The 15,487-nt window shown below is 47.7% G+C and overlaps 1 protein-coding gene across 11 annotated transcripts in view; it reads left to right on the forward strand.

The window, feature by feature from the left end:
• Positions 1-15,487, forward strand: part of LOC149341274 (arylsulfatase B-like) — a 54,723-nt gene that overhangs the window by 21,902 nt on the left and 17,334 nt on the right. For 7 of the 11 annotated variants that reach the window (XM_089543273.1, XM_089543284.1, XM_089543275.1 and 4 more), the window contains 4 exons: positions 556-740; positions 12,424-12,534; positions 13,974-14,133; positions 15,375-15,487. In XM_089543273.1, coding sequence (XP_089399399.1) covers positions 556-740; positions 12,424-12,534; positions 13,974-14,133; positions 15,375-15,487 — 569 coding nt within the window. Of the gene's footprint in view, positions 1-334; positions 386-555; positions 741-12,423; positions 12,535-13,973; positions 14,134-15,374 lie in introns of those variants that run through there. The other 4 variants (XM_089543280.1, XM_089543277.1, XM_089543282.1 and 1 more) reach the window with 4 other exon arrangements.

Genomic DNA, 15,487 nt, shown 5'->3' on the forward strand with positions numbered 1-15,487 from the left:
TAACCTTTAACGTGCACTTACATCGCACAGCACACGGGTACCTTTTGCACTTAGCCTCCATCACTACTTTTACGCATTTTGGCCATGAGTATATACGTCCCTGAAGCCTTTTGCACCTTTGCGCGTGCCCACGGGTCAGAGAAGGAGCAGCACAGCTGCGGCATGGAGGAACCAATCTCAAGCGCGTCATACGTGACGTCACAGGCGGCACAACCAATCAGAGCGCTGTTAACGCAAGCTGTACAAGAAACGCGCTCAACTATTCAATGCACGTCCAAAATCCGCTCAAAATATTCAAAAAGGATCACCTCACCTCATTCTTCCTGGCACCGAACGCCTGTTCGGACGCATCTGTGTCTTTTGCGTTCGACACGAACGCCTGTTCGTACGTATCCGTCTCGGCGGCGCTCGGACCATACGCCGGCTCGGACGTATGTCGTCTAAGTACGGAGTGTGAGGCGGGTCCTTCCGGATTGTGTAAAGAACTTTGCCGTGCTAAACGGTGTTACTGCACGATCTTAGCCATGCTAAACCGTCTACTTTTTTTTTACGCAGGACGGGCTTCACCGAGGACGCCTCCTCCGCAGAGTGGCAGCACCGCGGCGGTTCTCTCTCGTAACGGGGCGCGCACGGCGGCCGCCCGTTGCACTTGTCACATGTCTCGCTGGCTCAGAACGTGCGCCATGCTGGTAAGCAACGGCGCCGAGCCGAAGAGCCTGCCCGGGATGCGTGCCATGCTGGTAATGAAGTCGGCGTCCTCTTCTCGCGCCTTATTTCTTCTACTCCGATTGCGTTCTTACCCATGGCTTGCTTGTTTTTTCTATTTTGTGATGTAATCACTCAAACGGTGCATTATTTGAATGCAGTTCAGTCACGAATTCATGTGGGCGTCGTTAGTATAGCTAAGCATGCGACTTAAAAAAATCTATAATTAATGGAGACTTTCCTCAGAAGAACATTATTTGTATGACCAACAAGATAAACTAGCATTGTCTAACAATGATCTATGTTGCAATCAGGAGTACCACGGAAAGTTGTTGTTCTCGCTTATGTCTTATGACTTATGTCTTGAGATTCATGTCTTATGTCATTTATGAGTAGCAGTCGTCGATCAAACTTTAAGGTCGGCCTTGTTTCGTTGGATTCTGGGCTGAGTAGCTATCCCGCCTTCTCGAATTTTAGATTGCTCTTCTCGAAAAATTATCTGCCCATATTAAACAAAAAAAACATTAAGTTATTTCTACATTCTGCTAATCCAATTTGGGCCTACTCCAGGGAGGCGTTATAGGGCCAATAAGATAACGTGGAAATGTAAGGCATGCAGTAATTCAGTTGGTCAAAATGTTAAAATAAAAACAGCACATGGCAAGGGTATATGGAGGAGATACTGGAAGTAGCTAATTAAATATAACAAAGCTATAACCTAACTAGAAACAAATAGGACATAACAATATGGCCGATTGCATCTTGCAAAGAATAAAAGTGTAAGGAACGTGAAGTTTCTTACAAACATTATATATTAAAACTGAATACATTACAGTACACCGCAAGATGCACGAAAATAATACTGATCGGCTGTGTAAAGCCGCAAAGTTTAAATACAGAGTTGAAACATGAATAACAGTACACAGGTAGAGGTGCACAATTAACAGCACTGGGACACTCGGGAAAATGCTTGCTAATTGTGTAGCATGTTATCAATTGCAGTAATAAACAACGTAAACAATGAACTTTTAGCAAGTGAAGGATTTCAACTTTTCAATTCTATAGTTGCTAACGAGAAAAATGAGTATTTAAAGAAGTCAGCTGACCCATCACCGCACGCGAAAAGTGATTGAGAGTACTTAGTAGAATGTTAAGTTGGGCGAGTTGGTATAGGTTCATGGTTGAAAAACAGCGCACAAAAGACTAGAGACAAGAGTAAAGGCGACGACAGGACAAGCGCTGAACTCACGACTAAGGCTTTATTGCGAAAACCTGGGTATATAAGGAAGGAATAATACATGAAAACAAAATTGAACAAATAAATCTATGACAATGATAAAACTAGCGTGCGCCCGAAGCCCAAAATCTGCCAAGAAACGTGATCTCGTTATCACTTAAAGCAACCGAAGGTTTGCTAACGCAGCCCCGTTGCTCCGTTGCGATGAAGTATGCTTCTGCTACTTCCCGCGTGGTTTGATCTCTGTGAGAATACAACACCTTTGCTTGACTTAACAAAGCAGTGCACTTTTTCTTCTTGTTTTTCATCGCTGCGCACCCCTTACAATGAGTAACAAGATAAGATTGGTCATTGCCTTTATCTAAATTGTGGTAATCACTGCGCACCCCTTACAATGAGTAACAAGAATGGTCATTGCCTTTATCAACAACAATTTAGATAAAGGCAATGACCAATCTTGTTACTCATTGTAAGGGGTGCGCAGCGATGAAAAACAAGGAGAAAAAGTGCACTGCTTTGTTAAGTCAAGCAAAGGTGTTGTATTCTCACAGAGATCAAACCACGCGGGAAGTAGCAGAAGCATACTTCATCGCAACGGAGCAACGGGGCTGCGTTAGCAAACCTTCGGTTGCTTTAAGTGATAACGAGATCACGTTTCTTGGCAGATTTTGGGCTTCGGGCCCACGCTAGTTTTATCATTGTGTAATGTGGAAACTCGCACAGTTAGCGTGGTCGGGCACAGTCCTTGTCCTAGCAGTGCTGCTCAGCAGGCCGGCGTTCGCAAGCGCGCACCCGAGCTTCGTCAGCTTCGTCTTCTGTCTTCTTCTGTCATCTTCCTCTCCTTCGGCAGCGCTAGCCGCTGAGGCAGCAAACCCCAACTCTCTTTATTACAATACCCCCGGGGTGAAAAGGCGCCATTCTGGCGGCCTAAGGGCACGAGACGAGAGCTGGGTCGTAGTAGGGCTTCAGGCGGTCTAAGTGCACGATTTCACGGCTGCGGCGGCGATGGTCCGACGAAGGCGTGATGGGCTCCACAAGATAATTAACTGGCGATGTCTGCTGAACAACGCGATAGGGGCCCTGGTATTTGCTCAGCAGTTTTGTAGACTGTCCTGGGCTGGAGGAGGGCACCCAAAGCCAAACCAAGGAGTCCGGAAGATAATGCGGCGGCAGACCGGGAGAAGAGGCGCGGGAGCTGTTCTGACGGTGCTGGTCGTGTGAAGTAAAGGAGTTGACGGCATTCTTCGGCATGCGCAGCGGCCTGAGAGACGGTTGTAAATTCGGACGAATCGGGGCGGTAAGGGAGTATGGTGTCCATGATGGAGGAAGGCTCGCGTCCGTACAGAAGAAAATACGGGGAAAAACCAGTAGTGGCTTGCGTTGCAGAGTTGTAGGCGTATGTAACGAAAGGTAGAACGCGGTCCCAGTCTGAGTGATCGGCAGAAATGTACTTGGCCATCATGTCGCCGAGGGTCCGGTTAAAGCGCTCGGTCATGCCGTTGGTCTGCGGATGGTACGAAGACGTCTAGCGGTGAACGATATGACACTCCCGAAGGAGGGTTTCCACGACGCCGGACAAGAAGACGCAACCCCGGTCGCTGAGCAATTCCTGAGGCGCACCATGACGAAGTGTAATGTGGAAACTCGCACAGTTAGCGTGGTCGGGCACAGTCCTTGTCCTAGCAGTGCTGCTCAGCAGGCCGGCGTTCGCAAGCGCGCACCCGAGCTTCGTCGGCTTCGTCTTCTGTCTTCTTCTGTCATCTTCCTCTCCTTCGGCAGCGCTAGCCGCTGAGGCAGCAAACCCCAACTCTCTTTATTACAATAGTCGTAGTTTTGTTTGTTCAATTTTGTTTTCATGTATTAAGCCTTCCTTATATACCCAGGTTTTCGCAATAAAGCCTTAGTTGTGAGTTCAGCGCTTGTCCTGTCGTCGCCTTTACTCTTGTCTCTAGTCTTTTGTGCACTGTTTTTCAACCATGAGAGTACTGTTAGGAGAACGGCCACTTTCAGGATTCCAAGAACGCGGCGCGCGGATCGGTTTTCAAAATGACCGATGAAATCCAGTTCGATATACTGCGCGATTTTCCTGTACTTTAACGGAGGATTTTCAAGGGGATAATCTGTGTGTTCGATATAGCCATTAATTCGAAAAATCCGGGATTGGTGTATCCGGGCTCGATTCTTGTAAGAGAGCCTCACGACATTAGCGTATTCGACAGCAAATGGAACCAAGGTACTGCAAACAGACAGTTTAGTTCGAGGCAGGGCTGGCAGCAGGCGCCGTTTAATAAAAATGAGTGCGTTCCATGTGAGGTCATTGGTTACCAGTAGGTCGAAATATTTGTGTTAGCGACTTCAGTGGGCTGTATGTCGTTAATAGTGTACAGAAGGTCCGATTTATGCTTCCTCCTCGTTATGTGTCATACAGGCTAGTTGATTTAGTACAGCTGAGAGTTTCCTGCCACTCGGCAAACACTTTTGTTATAGTTTTTAGTGCGTTTTTAGGGATCTTATGGTCATCAGATGTGTTGATTTTCTGCCAAATGATGCAGTCGTTTTCGAAAAGCCGCGTGTTAACTTTGAGATTAGCCGATAAGTCTGATTAAAATTAGGAAGCGGAGAGGGGCCAAGACGCAACGCTGGGGAATACCAGGTATACAACATGAACTATGTGGGAAATTTGATGGATAATTTCTACAAACTGCGTTCGGTCTGCTAAATAATTCCTAATACAGTTAACTATAGATTAAGGACATAGTGTCGTTTCTAGCTTATTAGTTTAATATGTGTTACGCGATTAAATGCCTTCCAAAAACCAAATTGTATAAGTCGGTGAGGTGTTTCTGCCTATGTTTTGGGACAGGTGGTGTAAGAATTCTATTAATTATTTTACCGCTGAAAGAACTTGGCGAAAGCCATGATGGAATAGTGGTAATTTATTTTCATCTTCGACAAAAATAGTAATGTGCTCAAGGTAATGAATTCAAATATTTTAAACACTAAGCAGGTGATGGAGACGGGTCTAGTGTGTATATAGTTATATATATTTATTAAATTGCTTGTTGACTATTCTATTGGGATAATTATTGTGCGAAGAAGATGGCAATTCCCCTAGCCGCATTGCCATCGCTCAGAGCTCAGCCCGATCAACTAAGGACTAGTGTTTTTATGCGAAGCATATTACTAGGGCTACACTACAGCCCGTCGAGCGCGGCGGTGGAGCTACCATTGACCTTTAGCGTGACCACGTGACACCACGTGACAACATGACGTCACAGCAGAGGAGAGATGGGCTGCCGGCTCGCGCGGTCGGCCGCGGCGGTGGAGGCTCCACATCAGAGGCGCGGCGGCTGACCACGTGACAACATGACGTCACAGCAGAGGAGAGATGGGCTGCCGGCTCGCGCGGTCGGCCGCGGCGGTGGAGGCTCCACATCAGAGGCGCTGCAGCTGACCACGTGACGCTACAGCAGCGGTATAAAGCTGAGCTTGCCTCGCTCTCCGGGCACTTACGAGGCGGCCAGGTGTTGGGACGCCGCTTATAAGCACGGCTGATTTGAACGAGAAGCGAAAGCTTCAGCGTGCCACAGAGACCGATGAAGAGCGGGATGAACGTCAACCAAGGAAAGCCATGTATTACCAAGCCTAGCCATCAATATGCTTCGCATCTGACTAGGCTTAACCTTAGCTAAGCCTCAGCCATTTTTTTATTCCTTTGGGAGTTAACATGTGAATGATTTAATAAATATTCTTCATAAATATTTAGCCATCTATTCGACTGATAATTTTTTAAAAGAATTTTGGTTCTTAACTGCTCCTGATTCCTTTTTTTCTTTCCAGGTTTAATAACAAATTAAGCACCTCACTCTCGATCAAATTTTGGCGCTCAATGGGCTTCGTTCTGCAATAACTCAACCAAGGGACTGTACCATCCATAGCTGGAAAACTGACGAACAATAATTATTTAATGAATTGGTGGGCTCAAGGTTCTCGTCTTTCGAAGATGAATTGAAAAAATTGTAAAATTGGTTTTGAGCAAAAGGAAATGACCCAGTAGCTGCCTCAGATATCTCGGTGGACGCCCGAACTAGGGACTCTACCCGAACCGCGCCGTAAGGGAAGGGATGAAAGGGATGAATTGTCAGTATGCGTTTGGGGTGAGGTACTTCTATAATTTTATTAGGGACGTTCTGATAAAATCATTTCTCCTCCAAAGAAATTCAACCGCCGCGGCCGGGACCGCCGGGTTCGATCCCGGCCGCGGCGGTTGAATTTCTTTGGAGGAGAAATTCTAGAGGCCCGTGTACTGTGCGATGTCAGTGCACGTTAAAGAACCCCACGTGGTCGAAATTTCCGGAGCCCTCCACTACGGCGTGTCTCTCATAGCCTTAGTTGCTTTGGGATGTTAAACCCCATAAACCAAACCAAACCATTTCGTGTATTAGTGAAGCAGAGTAGTAAAGCAGTTGGCGTTTCATGCTTTGTATTGCAAAAGTCAGGTTAATTCTTGTTTTAACTTACAGATTTTAATTTGAGAGATTTTTTAGTCATTTAACTTGCATTTAGCATGTACGGCTTCAGGGGAAATCCAACTTTTACATATTTTTTTTTTCTCTATGGTTTATGGGGGTTTATCGCCCCAAAGCGACTCAGGTTATGAGGGACGCCGTAGCGAAGGGATCCGGAAATTTCGACCGCCTGGGGTTCTGTATGGTACGAATTTAAGAATGCACTTCGATACAACCATTTTAATGCCTTCCCATAATGTTTCGATGTCAGTTGCAGTGCGGAATGCAAGTTCTTTAAATGAGTCAAACTTGAAGAATAGGTCTCTATAGTAGGATACAACTTAAAAAAAAAAAAACAGCAGTTGCTAACACTGAGCCGCGGTCGGCGGCGTCTTCTATTACTCCGCTGGCCAATCGCAACAGTAAACGAAATCAGCTTTTTAATATTTGACTATATCAAACAATCCTCGTATCAAAATTATAGAGCTCATAATTTTTTTCTTGTGATATATAGCTTCTGGTTTAGGTAACAAGAAACGTTTAAGCAGCGGACTACTTTTTTGTCGTGGAGGAATTCTGTGCGCGGAGGCTGAATGTGGGCTGAGCTTCACTGCAGACTTAAATTGTATCCGACTATAGAACACAGCATCGTCTGCCGTAGTGAGATTAAGAACGGTAGTTTGTGGTGATGGGGACGAAAATGTGCCGATAATGGGTCTCTACATGAGGTTAGTTCTGTGGTAGGAGATTCTGTCAAGTATATCTATTTTAGCGTTATGGAGCGAAAAATGATGACTATGAAACGGTCAAGTGTGTTAGTCGAGAGTCTTTGTACACGTTTCGGATAATTTACAAATCGAATGAGGCACAGCAGCATGGTATCTGAAGAAGCGGAGTAATGTTGCACTGTTTGCCACTTAATACTCGGAAGGTTAAAATTACCCGGCACGATCAATCTGGTTCCTAGAAGATTACGTTGCATATAACTTTGTAATCCTGACGTGAACTCATGCTCACTGGAGAGGATTCGATAAACACAGCTTACAACGACCGCATCACCAATTATCAGTTTGGAAAAGACAGTCTGCATTTGCGCCTTTGATATTTAGAAGGCAGCGGTCGTGTTTTGATGGAGGCGGAACGCAAGAGGCGCCCGTGTATTGTGCGATGTCAGTGCACGTTAAAGATCTCCAGGTGGTCGAAATTATTCCGGAGCCCTCCACTATGGCACCTCTTTCTTCCTTTCTTCTTTCCCTCCCTCCTTTATCCCTTCCCTTACGGCTCGGTTCGGGCGACCGCCGAGGTATGTGCGACAGTTACTGCATCACTTCCTTTCCTCAAAACCAATTTTCATTTTCAATTGGATTGGATTGTAAAACGTTTATTGCCAACAGTCTGAAGGGCATATAGGCCCCCCGCCTAAACGACGGCCAGAAGGTCTTGGCTCCTGGCGGCGTCTTCGGCCAGTTGGACGACTTTTGTTTGAGTCTCCGGATCGGAGCTGAGTAGGAGAGCCTCCCATTGTTCAAGTGACTTTATTTTTTGTCCCTCCAGGGGGGCAAAAGGGCATTTCCAGAGAATATGGTTGAGATCCGCTTTGGCCTGACATTGCTTACACTCGTTTGAATATTGTCCCGGATAATAACGACTACACATAACCGGGTTCGGAAACGTATAAGTTTGGAGACGGCGCCAAGAGGTGGCCTGACTCTTTGTCAATGATTTATCAGCAGCGGGGTACTTTGTTCGATTGAGCCTATAATGTTGTGTGATTTCTCTGTAACCTACAAGACGATCCCTGTCTGCGAAGCCCTCGGTATGGCCACTGGCTCGGAAAGCAAGACCTCGAGCCAGTTCGTGAGCTGCTTCATTTCCAGCCAGGGATGCGTGTGCAGGTGTCCAGACTATGCGAATTTTGCGGTCGTCCCTTGCAGTCCGCAGGATTCCGTTCGTCAGAGGGGAGACCCTCCCCTTGGCAAAGTTCATCACTGCTACCTTTGAGTCACTGACTATCATTGACGCATCCGTGCCCACTATTGCAAGTGCGATGGCGGCTTCTTCTGCAATTTCGGGACTGTCCGTCGTGATCGAAGCGCCGGCTCGGAGATATGTCTCGGCGCTAGCTACCGCTATCACCATTCTCCCCCTCCCGCAATTAGCTGCGTCCACGTAGGCCACGTCTTCTATCGGATAGTTTTTGAAACATTTGCCGAGGGCTTCAGCCCGTTTCTCTCTGCGATCCTTGTGGTGGACGGGATGCATGTTTTTCGGTAGTGATGGGATCATCAGCCTATCGCGCACGCTCTTAAGCATGTCCACTTTCGGACCTCGCTGACTCTCGTAATTTATTCCTAGTTTCGCGAGGATTTGCCTGCCTGTAACGCTTCCCGACAGCCTTTCGTACTGCGAGACTGTCACGCCTTCCACAATTTCATCCAATGTGTTGTGAAGACCTAGTTCTAAAAGTTTTGAGGTGGGGGTCCGAATTGGTAAACCCAGCGCCTGCTTGACACTTCTGCGAATGATCCCTTCCAGCTTGGACTTCTCCGCTGCCTTGAGATTAAGGAAAGGAGCTACGTAAGCAATCTTACTTATTACAAAGGCTTGAACTAATCTGATTAGATTCGTTTCTTTCATGCCATAGCGCCTATTTGCGATTCTGCGGATGAGCCGCATAGTCTGTTGCGCGCATATCTCCAACTTCTTTATTGCTTCTCCATTGAAACCGTTGTTTTGAATGTACAGCCCTAAGACTAATCCTGTCCACCGTCGGGATATCGAGTCCCTGAGCCTTAAGAGATATCCGCGGGGGATCCGACCGTGATTTCCTCTTTGGTTGGTAAAAAAGCATTTCCGATTTTTGCGGGGAGCACCTAAGCCCCCTATCATTTACATACTTTTCAACTTCTCCTATGGCCATTTGGAGAGTCTCCTCTATTTGACCGTCAGTTCCTTTGCCAATCCACATAGTAATGTCATCCGCATACATGCAATGACTGAGACCTTCAATCGCTGCTAGTTTGCTAGGAAGCCCGATCATGGCCACGTTGAAAAGAAGCGGGGACAGTACAGATCCCTGCGGGGTCCCCTTGCTACCTAGCTCTATGTAGTCTGATTTACTTTCCCCGAAGTTAATTTGGGCCACTCTGTCGGAAAGGAAATTTTTAACATAGTTGTAGGTTTTCGGGCCTACTCCCAGGAGGCTGAGATTATCCAGGATCGCCTTGTGCGTGACGTTATCGAAAGCCTTCGCCAGGTCAAGACTCAGAATGACCTTCGCGTCCCGCGTTTGTGAGTCCAGAATTTCATGTTTTAGTTGCAGCATCACGTCCTGCGTTGAGAGATGAGACCTGAATCCCACCATGGAGATAGGATAAAGATGGTGGTCTTCCATGTAGTTGTTGAGACGTGTCTGCACTACATGCTCCATCAATTTCCCTGCACAGGAGGTTAGGGATATAGGCCTTAGATTCTCGATCGACAAAGGTTTCCCCGGTTTAGGAATAAGTACCACCTTAGCCGACTTCCACTGCTTAGGAATCTCACCCGCCTCCCAACATTTCTGCATGTAGGCAGTGAGTGCTGTTATAGAGTTGTCGTCGAGATTTCTGAGCAATTTGTTGCTTACCCCATCCGGTCCGGGCGCTGAATTAGTATTTAATCTAGCAAGCTCTGCTCGCACTTCGGATTCAGTAATGGGTTCGTCCAAGCGATCGTTTGGTATCCCACAGTAACCATGCAGAGGTACCTTCTCGGTGTCCCCTATGTACTTAGATCGAATCTCATCGAGCAGCTCTTGCTCTGTACCCTCATGTTTATGCTGGATCTTTTGGAGGTTTTGCCTCTGGGCCGTTTTACATCCGTCAGGGTCTAGGAGGTATCTGAGTAAACTCCATGTGCGAGCCAGACTTATATTCCCGTCCATTTTGTCGCATAGCGATTCCCAGTTTTGCCTAGAAAGTTTGAGCGCATATTCCTCTATCTCTTTGTTGTGCCTTGCTATCCTTCTGCGAAGGTTACGATTCCACTTTTGACTTTTAAGTCGCTTTTCCATACTGGTTTTGGCTTGCCACATATGGAGGAGGCGGGTGTCCATTGTTTCTAAGCCTGAGTCTTCCGCCACAGTCTGGGTCGCTTTACGAGCGTCCAATTGGAGCTGCCTAATCCACTCCTCAATGTCATCAATTTCTGTGGTGTTAGCGCTCTGTTCCCGGATTTTTCGGAAGGCGTCCCACTCAACAAGTGAGTGACGTCGGCCTGGGCGTTTATAGGGCCCAGCAGTAATTACCGTTTCCAAAATAAAGTGATCACTGCCTAAATTTTCTTGAGTGTTAACCCAGTTTGCGCTGCCGACGTTCTTAACGAGGGTGAGGTCCGGAGATGTGTCCGTACTGACGCTATTTCCCGTTCTAGTGGGAGACTGAGGGTCCGTAAGTAGGGTGAAGGCCCCTTGTTGCATATCGAGCCAGAGCTCTCTACCCTTGACACATTCTCTCTGGTACCCCCAAGCAGCGTGATGGGCGTTGAAGTCCCCCATTACCACCACCGCTTGTTTGTTAGCAATGCGTAGAGTTTTTTGAAGAAGCGACCCGAAGCGAGTCTTTCTTTGTTTTGGACTGCTGTATATATTCAGCACAAATAGGCTGGTCTTAATTTTATTATTCGGAATGAGTTCTAGAAGAACGTGCTCTACGTGACTGATCCCCGTGTCATGCGCAATAGCCGTTATGTTTCTTTTGACGAGGGTGGTAACTCCCGCCTTCTCGCCAGAGGTATTAAAAGATTGATAGCCTGATAATTTTGCAATCCCCCCAGTTTCCTGAAGAGCGATCACGTCCGGGCAGTCTTTACCAATGAGGAGTTGTTGAAGAACTGCTCGCTTCCGGCGGTATCCCCGACAGTTCCACTGCCAGAGCGTATATCTATTGTCCTTATGTTGAACCAATTTTAACACCAACGCCACCTCAAGCGCGATTGAAGTGTTCTCTGACCCAGTGAGTCAGTTATGCCCCTTATCAAATTCCTCAGAAACAACGCAGTGTTTAGACTGCGAGTAAGACCACAGAGGACTGGACCATTTGCTTGAGATGGCAGCTCTCATTTATGATTCTCTTGCCAAAGTTGTTGAGTTCAGAAGCAAAAGTCCTCAAAAATACTTAGCTAGAACGTTGTTGGGTCTTAAGCTGAGCACTTCATGGTAAAGTTTCCGAAAGGTGCTAAAATTCTCAGCACAAGACAATGACAAAATCGAGGTACTTAAATATTTCGTTACAGATTGCTGTCGCCGCGGTATAAGGCCGAGCTCACGCATCTGCACATGCTTCCAATAATTCTGAGCGGCACTGGAGCGCAGCGCGCCGGCACGGCCACAGTGCCGCAGTTTCGGATGAGTACTCTGTATTCGTAGGAAATAAGTGGGATGCTCAAACGTTTCTCTGCGTCAATTACCTGTTTTTTTTTATTTTTTTACGCGATAGCGTTAAGTCTCCCGTACTGCAGAAAATCCGGAGTCGTAGTCGTCGGCATCGTCGAAGAGCGAAAAATCCCAGGAGTAGCAACTATAGGTGGGCCGCTTAGGTCACGTGACCTGGTGGCGTCATCACAAGCTGCCCACCTGATTGTGAGAAAAGTGACCACCGTGGAAGGTAAATTAATGATTGAGAGCAAACTGGGTCACACAAGCCGCACCAGGGCAGAGGCGCATCGCTGAACCGCTGCACCTCTGCGCTAGGAATTGTCTGGGGACTCCCAGGGATCTGTGAAGGTAAAGTCAAGAATGACCAGTTGTGCGAATATGGGCTTTAATACATTAACGCTATCGTGTCATCATACCCTTAAGGCGGAGTTTAAGTGTCCCCTTAAGTTTTTTGCATTGGCTCAGCTACAAGCGGAACACCTTGCAGAAAGGTGCCTGTGGTACCCTGAAGAGTAACAATAGCAGACTCAGTCACGAAACTCTGTACCGGTTCCCAGGTCGTCGTCGGGGTCGTCGGCGCCCTCCTCGCCTACGGCTCATACGTCCTTGTCACATACCGGCAGCAAGTCAAGAGACCGCACATCATCTTCATACTCGCCGATGACCTCGTGAGTGGGTTTTCATCCACGTGAGGCGTAATTACTGAAACATAGCGTATTTCGGCTACAGTCCAGCAGAGGGCAATACTCAGGTTGAGTAGGAGCTTGCGCGCAGACTTCTAAACCTGTTCGGGAATTTGCCATCCGCCATTTGTAACATTATGTCAGCACCAGCACATGTCAGAAATATGCAACCTAGAAGGTTTGCTCCTGAGCCGTGTAGCGTGTCTCTTGTTGTAGCATCCGTGCAAGTGCCATGCTCCGGACATGCGAGAACGAAAATTTCTCTTCCTTGCAATAGACTCTGAGAGCTGGCGGTGCAAAACGAGCCGAGCAACATGGCCCAGAAGAAAACCTGACAGGCTGTCAGGTTTTCTTCTGACAGCCTTTCTGACAGGTTTTCTTCTGAATGACCTCTTCAGATAGTGATAAGACTGGCCACTGTCCCCGCCTCGTGACTGGACATGCTGCCAGAGCGACCTCGAGCACGCCACCACAAGCGGTACATTACCCAGGGTGTCCTCTGCCCGATGCACACATCAATTGTGACCCAGGTCCATCCGGGAACATTGCATCTGGGTAGCAGAAAAAGACTGGAGGCGCGCACATTTTCCGAGGTTTGAGCTCGTAAACTGCCGACACAGAACTTCAGGGAGCAGAATGCCTTCTGCATTGAAGCCTTTTAGATTCCTTAATGCGCCGGCTGACGTAGAAGAATTCTACGTGGTTGCGTAACTGAAGGGGCGCATGTGACGTCAGTTAGGATGTTGGGCCTTTGCGTCCGAGAGTAGTGAAGTGGTAATATCAAAAAGGAATGACATGCAGTGCATCGCGGGATTTGTTTCTAATGGTCGCGCAAGCAGTGCAGACGTATTCGGCGAGGCCCAAGGCTGTCGCGAAACATGGAAACCTTCACATTGCGAAGCTCAGCTAGACCGATTAGTTCGAAGTGGTGCTAGGCGGCGCATGCGAAGCATTTGCACCCAGCCCCATGACCGAGGTAGTGGCGACGAACTGCTCGCTTGGACAGCTAGGGTTCCAACCCAGTGTCGCGCTCGGAATTCGAGGCCCCTGTCGCGTCGCCAGCTCTGGCCCGATGCCGCATTTTCGTAGTCCAAATTGTTGGCCGGGTTCCATCCTAACCCACACTTGGTTTAATACTAAGTGCGATTCTTAACCGCTGTGTAGAACGCAAAAGTGGAGCAAAGGAGGGAGTCCTGTACATTAAACTGTTGATTTTTTTTAAATTTTTTGACGAGCGATGATCTTCTATTTCCTCCTGTTTGTGCCATGGTTGGACGTCGAGCAATCGTGCTCCGTTCCGTGGCCGTCGTTGACGAAAGTGCAGATGACGGGTTCTGGTATTAAGAGTGGATGTGCCACAGCCCTCCGGTGTTCGTGGAAGTAATCGTAGTCGCTGGCCGCCGCTGTCTCCACGCTGAATGCAGGGCTGGGCCGACGTCAGCTTCCACGGGTCCCCCCAGATCCCGACGCCGAACCTGGACGCCCTGGCCGCCGACGGGGTGGTGCTCAACAACTACTACGTGCATCCGACGTGCACGGCGTCAAGGGGCGCCCTCATGACGGGACTATACTCGACGCGATACGGTACACGGCTCTGCGCGTGTGTCATCCGGCGCTCAGGGTATATATATAAGGACAGATGTGCAGAGGGAAAATTCAAGGTATACAGAGCTTGCGAGTTGGCACGGCATGTGCATATGTGAGAGGGAACACGATATAAATCTTGCTGCAAACCCCCATACTGGCTGTCCGCTCTACAATTTTCATTCCGCGCATGTTACTCGTTTTGAACAACGCGCAGCTGTTTTTACACGTGCACAGCTGCTGGTAACTCATGAAGGTTTACACGCACATTTTCACAAGGGATACGGTGTGCACCGGAAACTTCGCGCCAGAACTGCGGTGAAGAGGACTATGGGAATATCGCGAAGAAATACCACCGTCGTATATTAAGTAAGTCGTGACATGACGACAGGAGCGGAATTAAAGGACGGGGCGGTGCATTTTCCGCAGAAAAACCAATAAGTCACGTTGGCCGTTTTTTTAAAGACAAAAACCGGTTTTAAAAAATGCATACCGTAGATATATATACTGTACAATGCATAATGCATACTGTATAATGCATACTGCATACTGTATAATGCATACTGCAGATATGTAGATATGGGGGCCGGCCAGTTAGCGGGAGGCGGTCACTGACCGCCTCCCGCTAACTGGCCGCCCCCCCCCCCCCCCCCCTTCCCCCTCCTAATAGGTACCCACGAATCCGTCCTTGCATGGCAGCTTACTTCACGGGCAGTTTGCAAATACCCCAAAGCCGATGATATAGCGCGAAGATTTTAATCAGAGAATAAGCACAGGAAAAAGGCAATAAATAAGGTTTGAAGCACTTTTGATTCGAATATATGCCCTTAGAAATAATGAAAACAATTTTGTAGCCGACGAGCCAAGAATGCATTTTTTGCGACCTTTGCCAACCTTGTTCCTTCTCTTTTTTTTCCTCCTTCCAACGTCCTTTCCAAGAACTAGGAAGGGAACTTTTTTTTTCTCGAAGATGATCTGGAAAACCTGATTTTTTTTAAAGTTATTAACCAAGCGCATGTTTTAAAGTTAATGTTATGGCCGAGTGTGGTGCCTGGTATCTACCGTGTGCAGTGGCCCAAACGCAAACAAGCGAGCGCTAGACGAGAAACAAAGAAGTAAAATTAGGTGTGCTCTCGTGCACTGCACATAGTGGATTTCGTCACCAAACCCTTGTCAATCCTCCCTCGTGGATATGAGTCATGTCTGAGGAGAACCACAACAACAATATGCCCCTTGCGCAGGTCTACAGACCACACCCATACAGCCTGGTGAGCCGTATGGTCTCGACCTCAAGTACACCCTACTTCCTCAGCATCTCAAGAAACTGGGTTACGAGACGCACCTGATCGGAAAG

The sequence above is a fragment of the Amblyomma mixtum genome, chromosome 5 (genome assembly GCF_055824585.1).
Source record: "Amblyomma mixtum isolate Tamu chromosome 5, ASM5582458v1, whole genome shotgun sequence".
Classification (NCBI taxonomy): Eukaryota; Metazoa; Arthropoda; class Arachnida; order Ixodida; family Ixodidae; genus Amblyomma; species Amblyomma mixtum.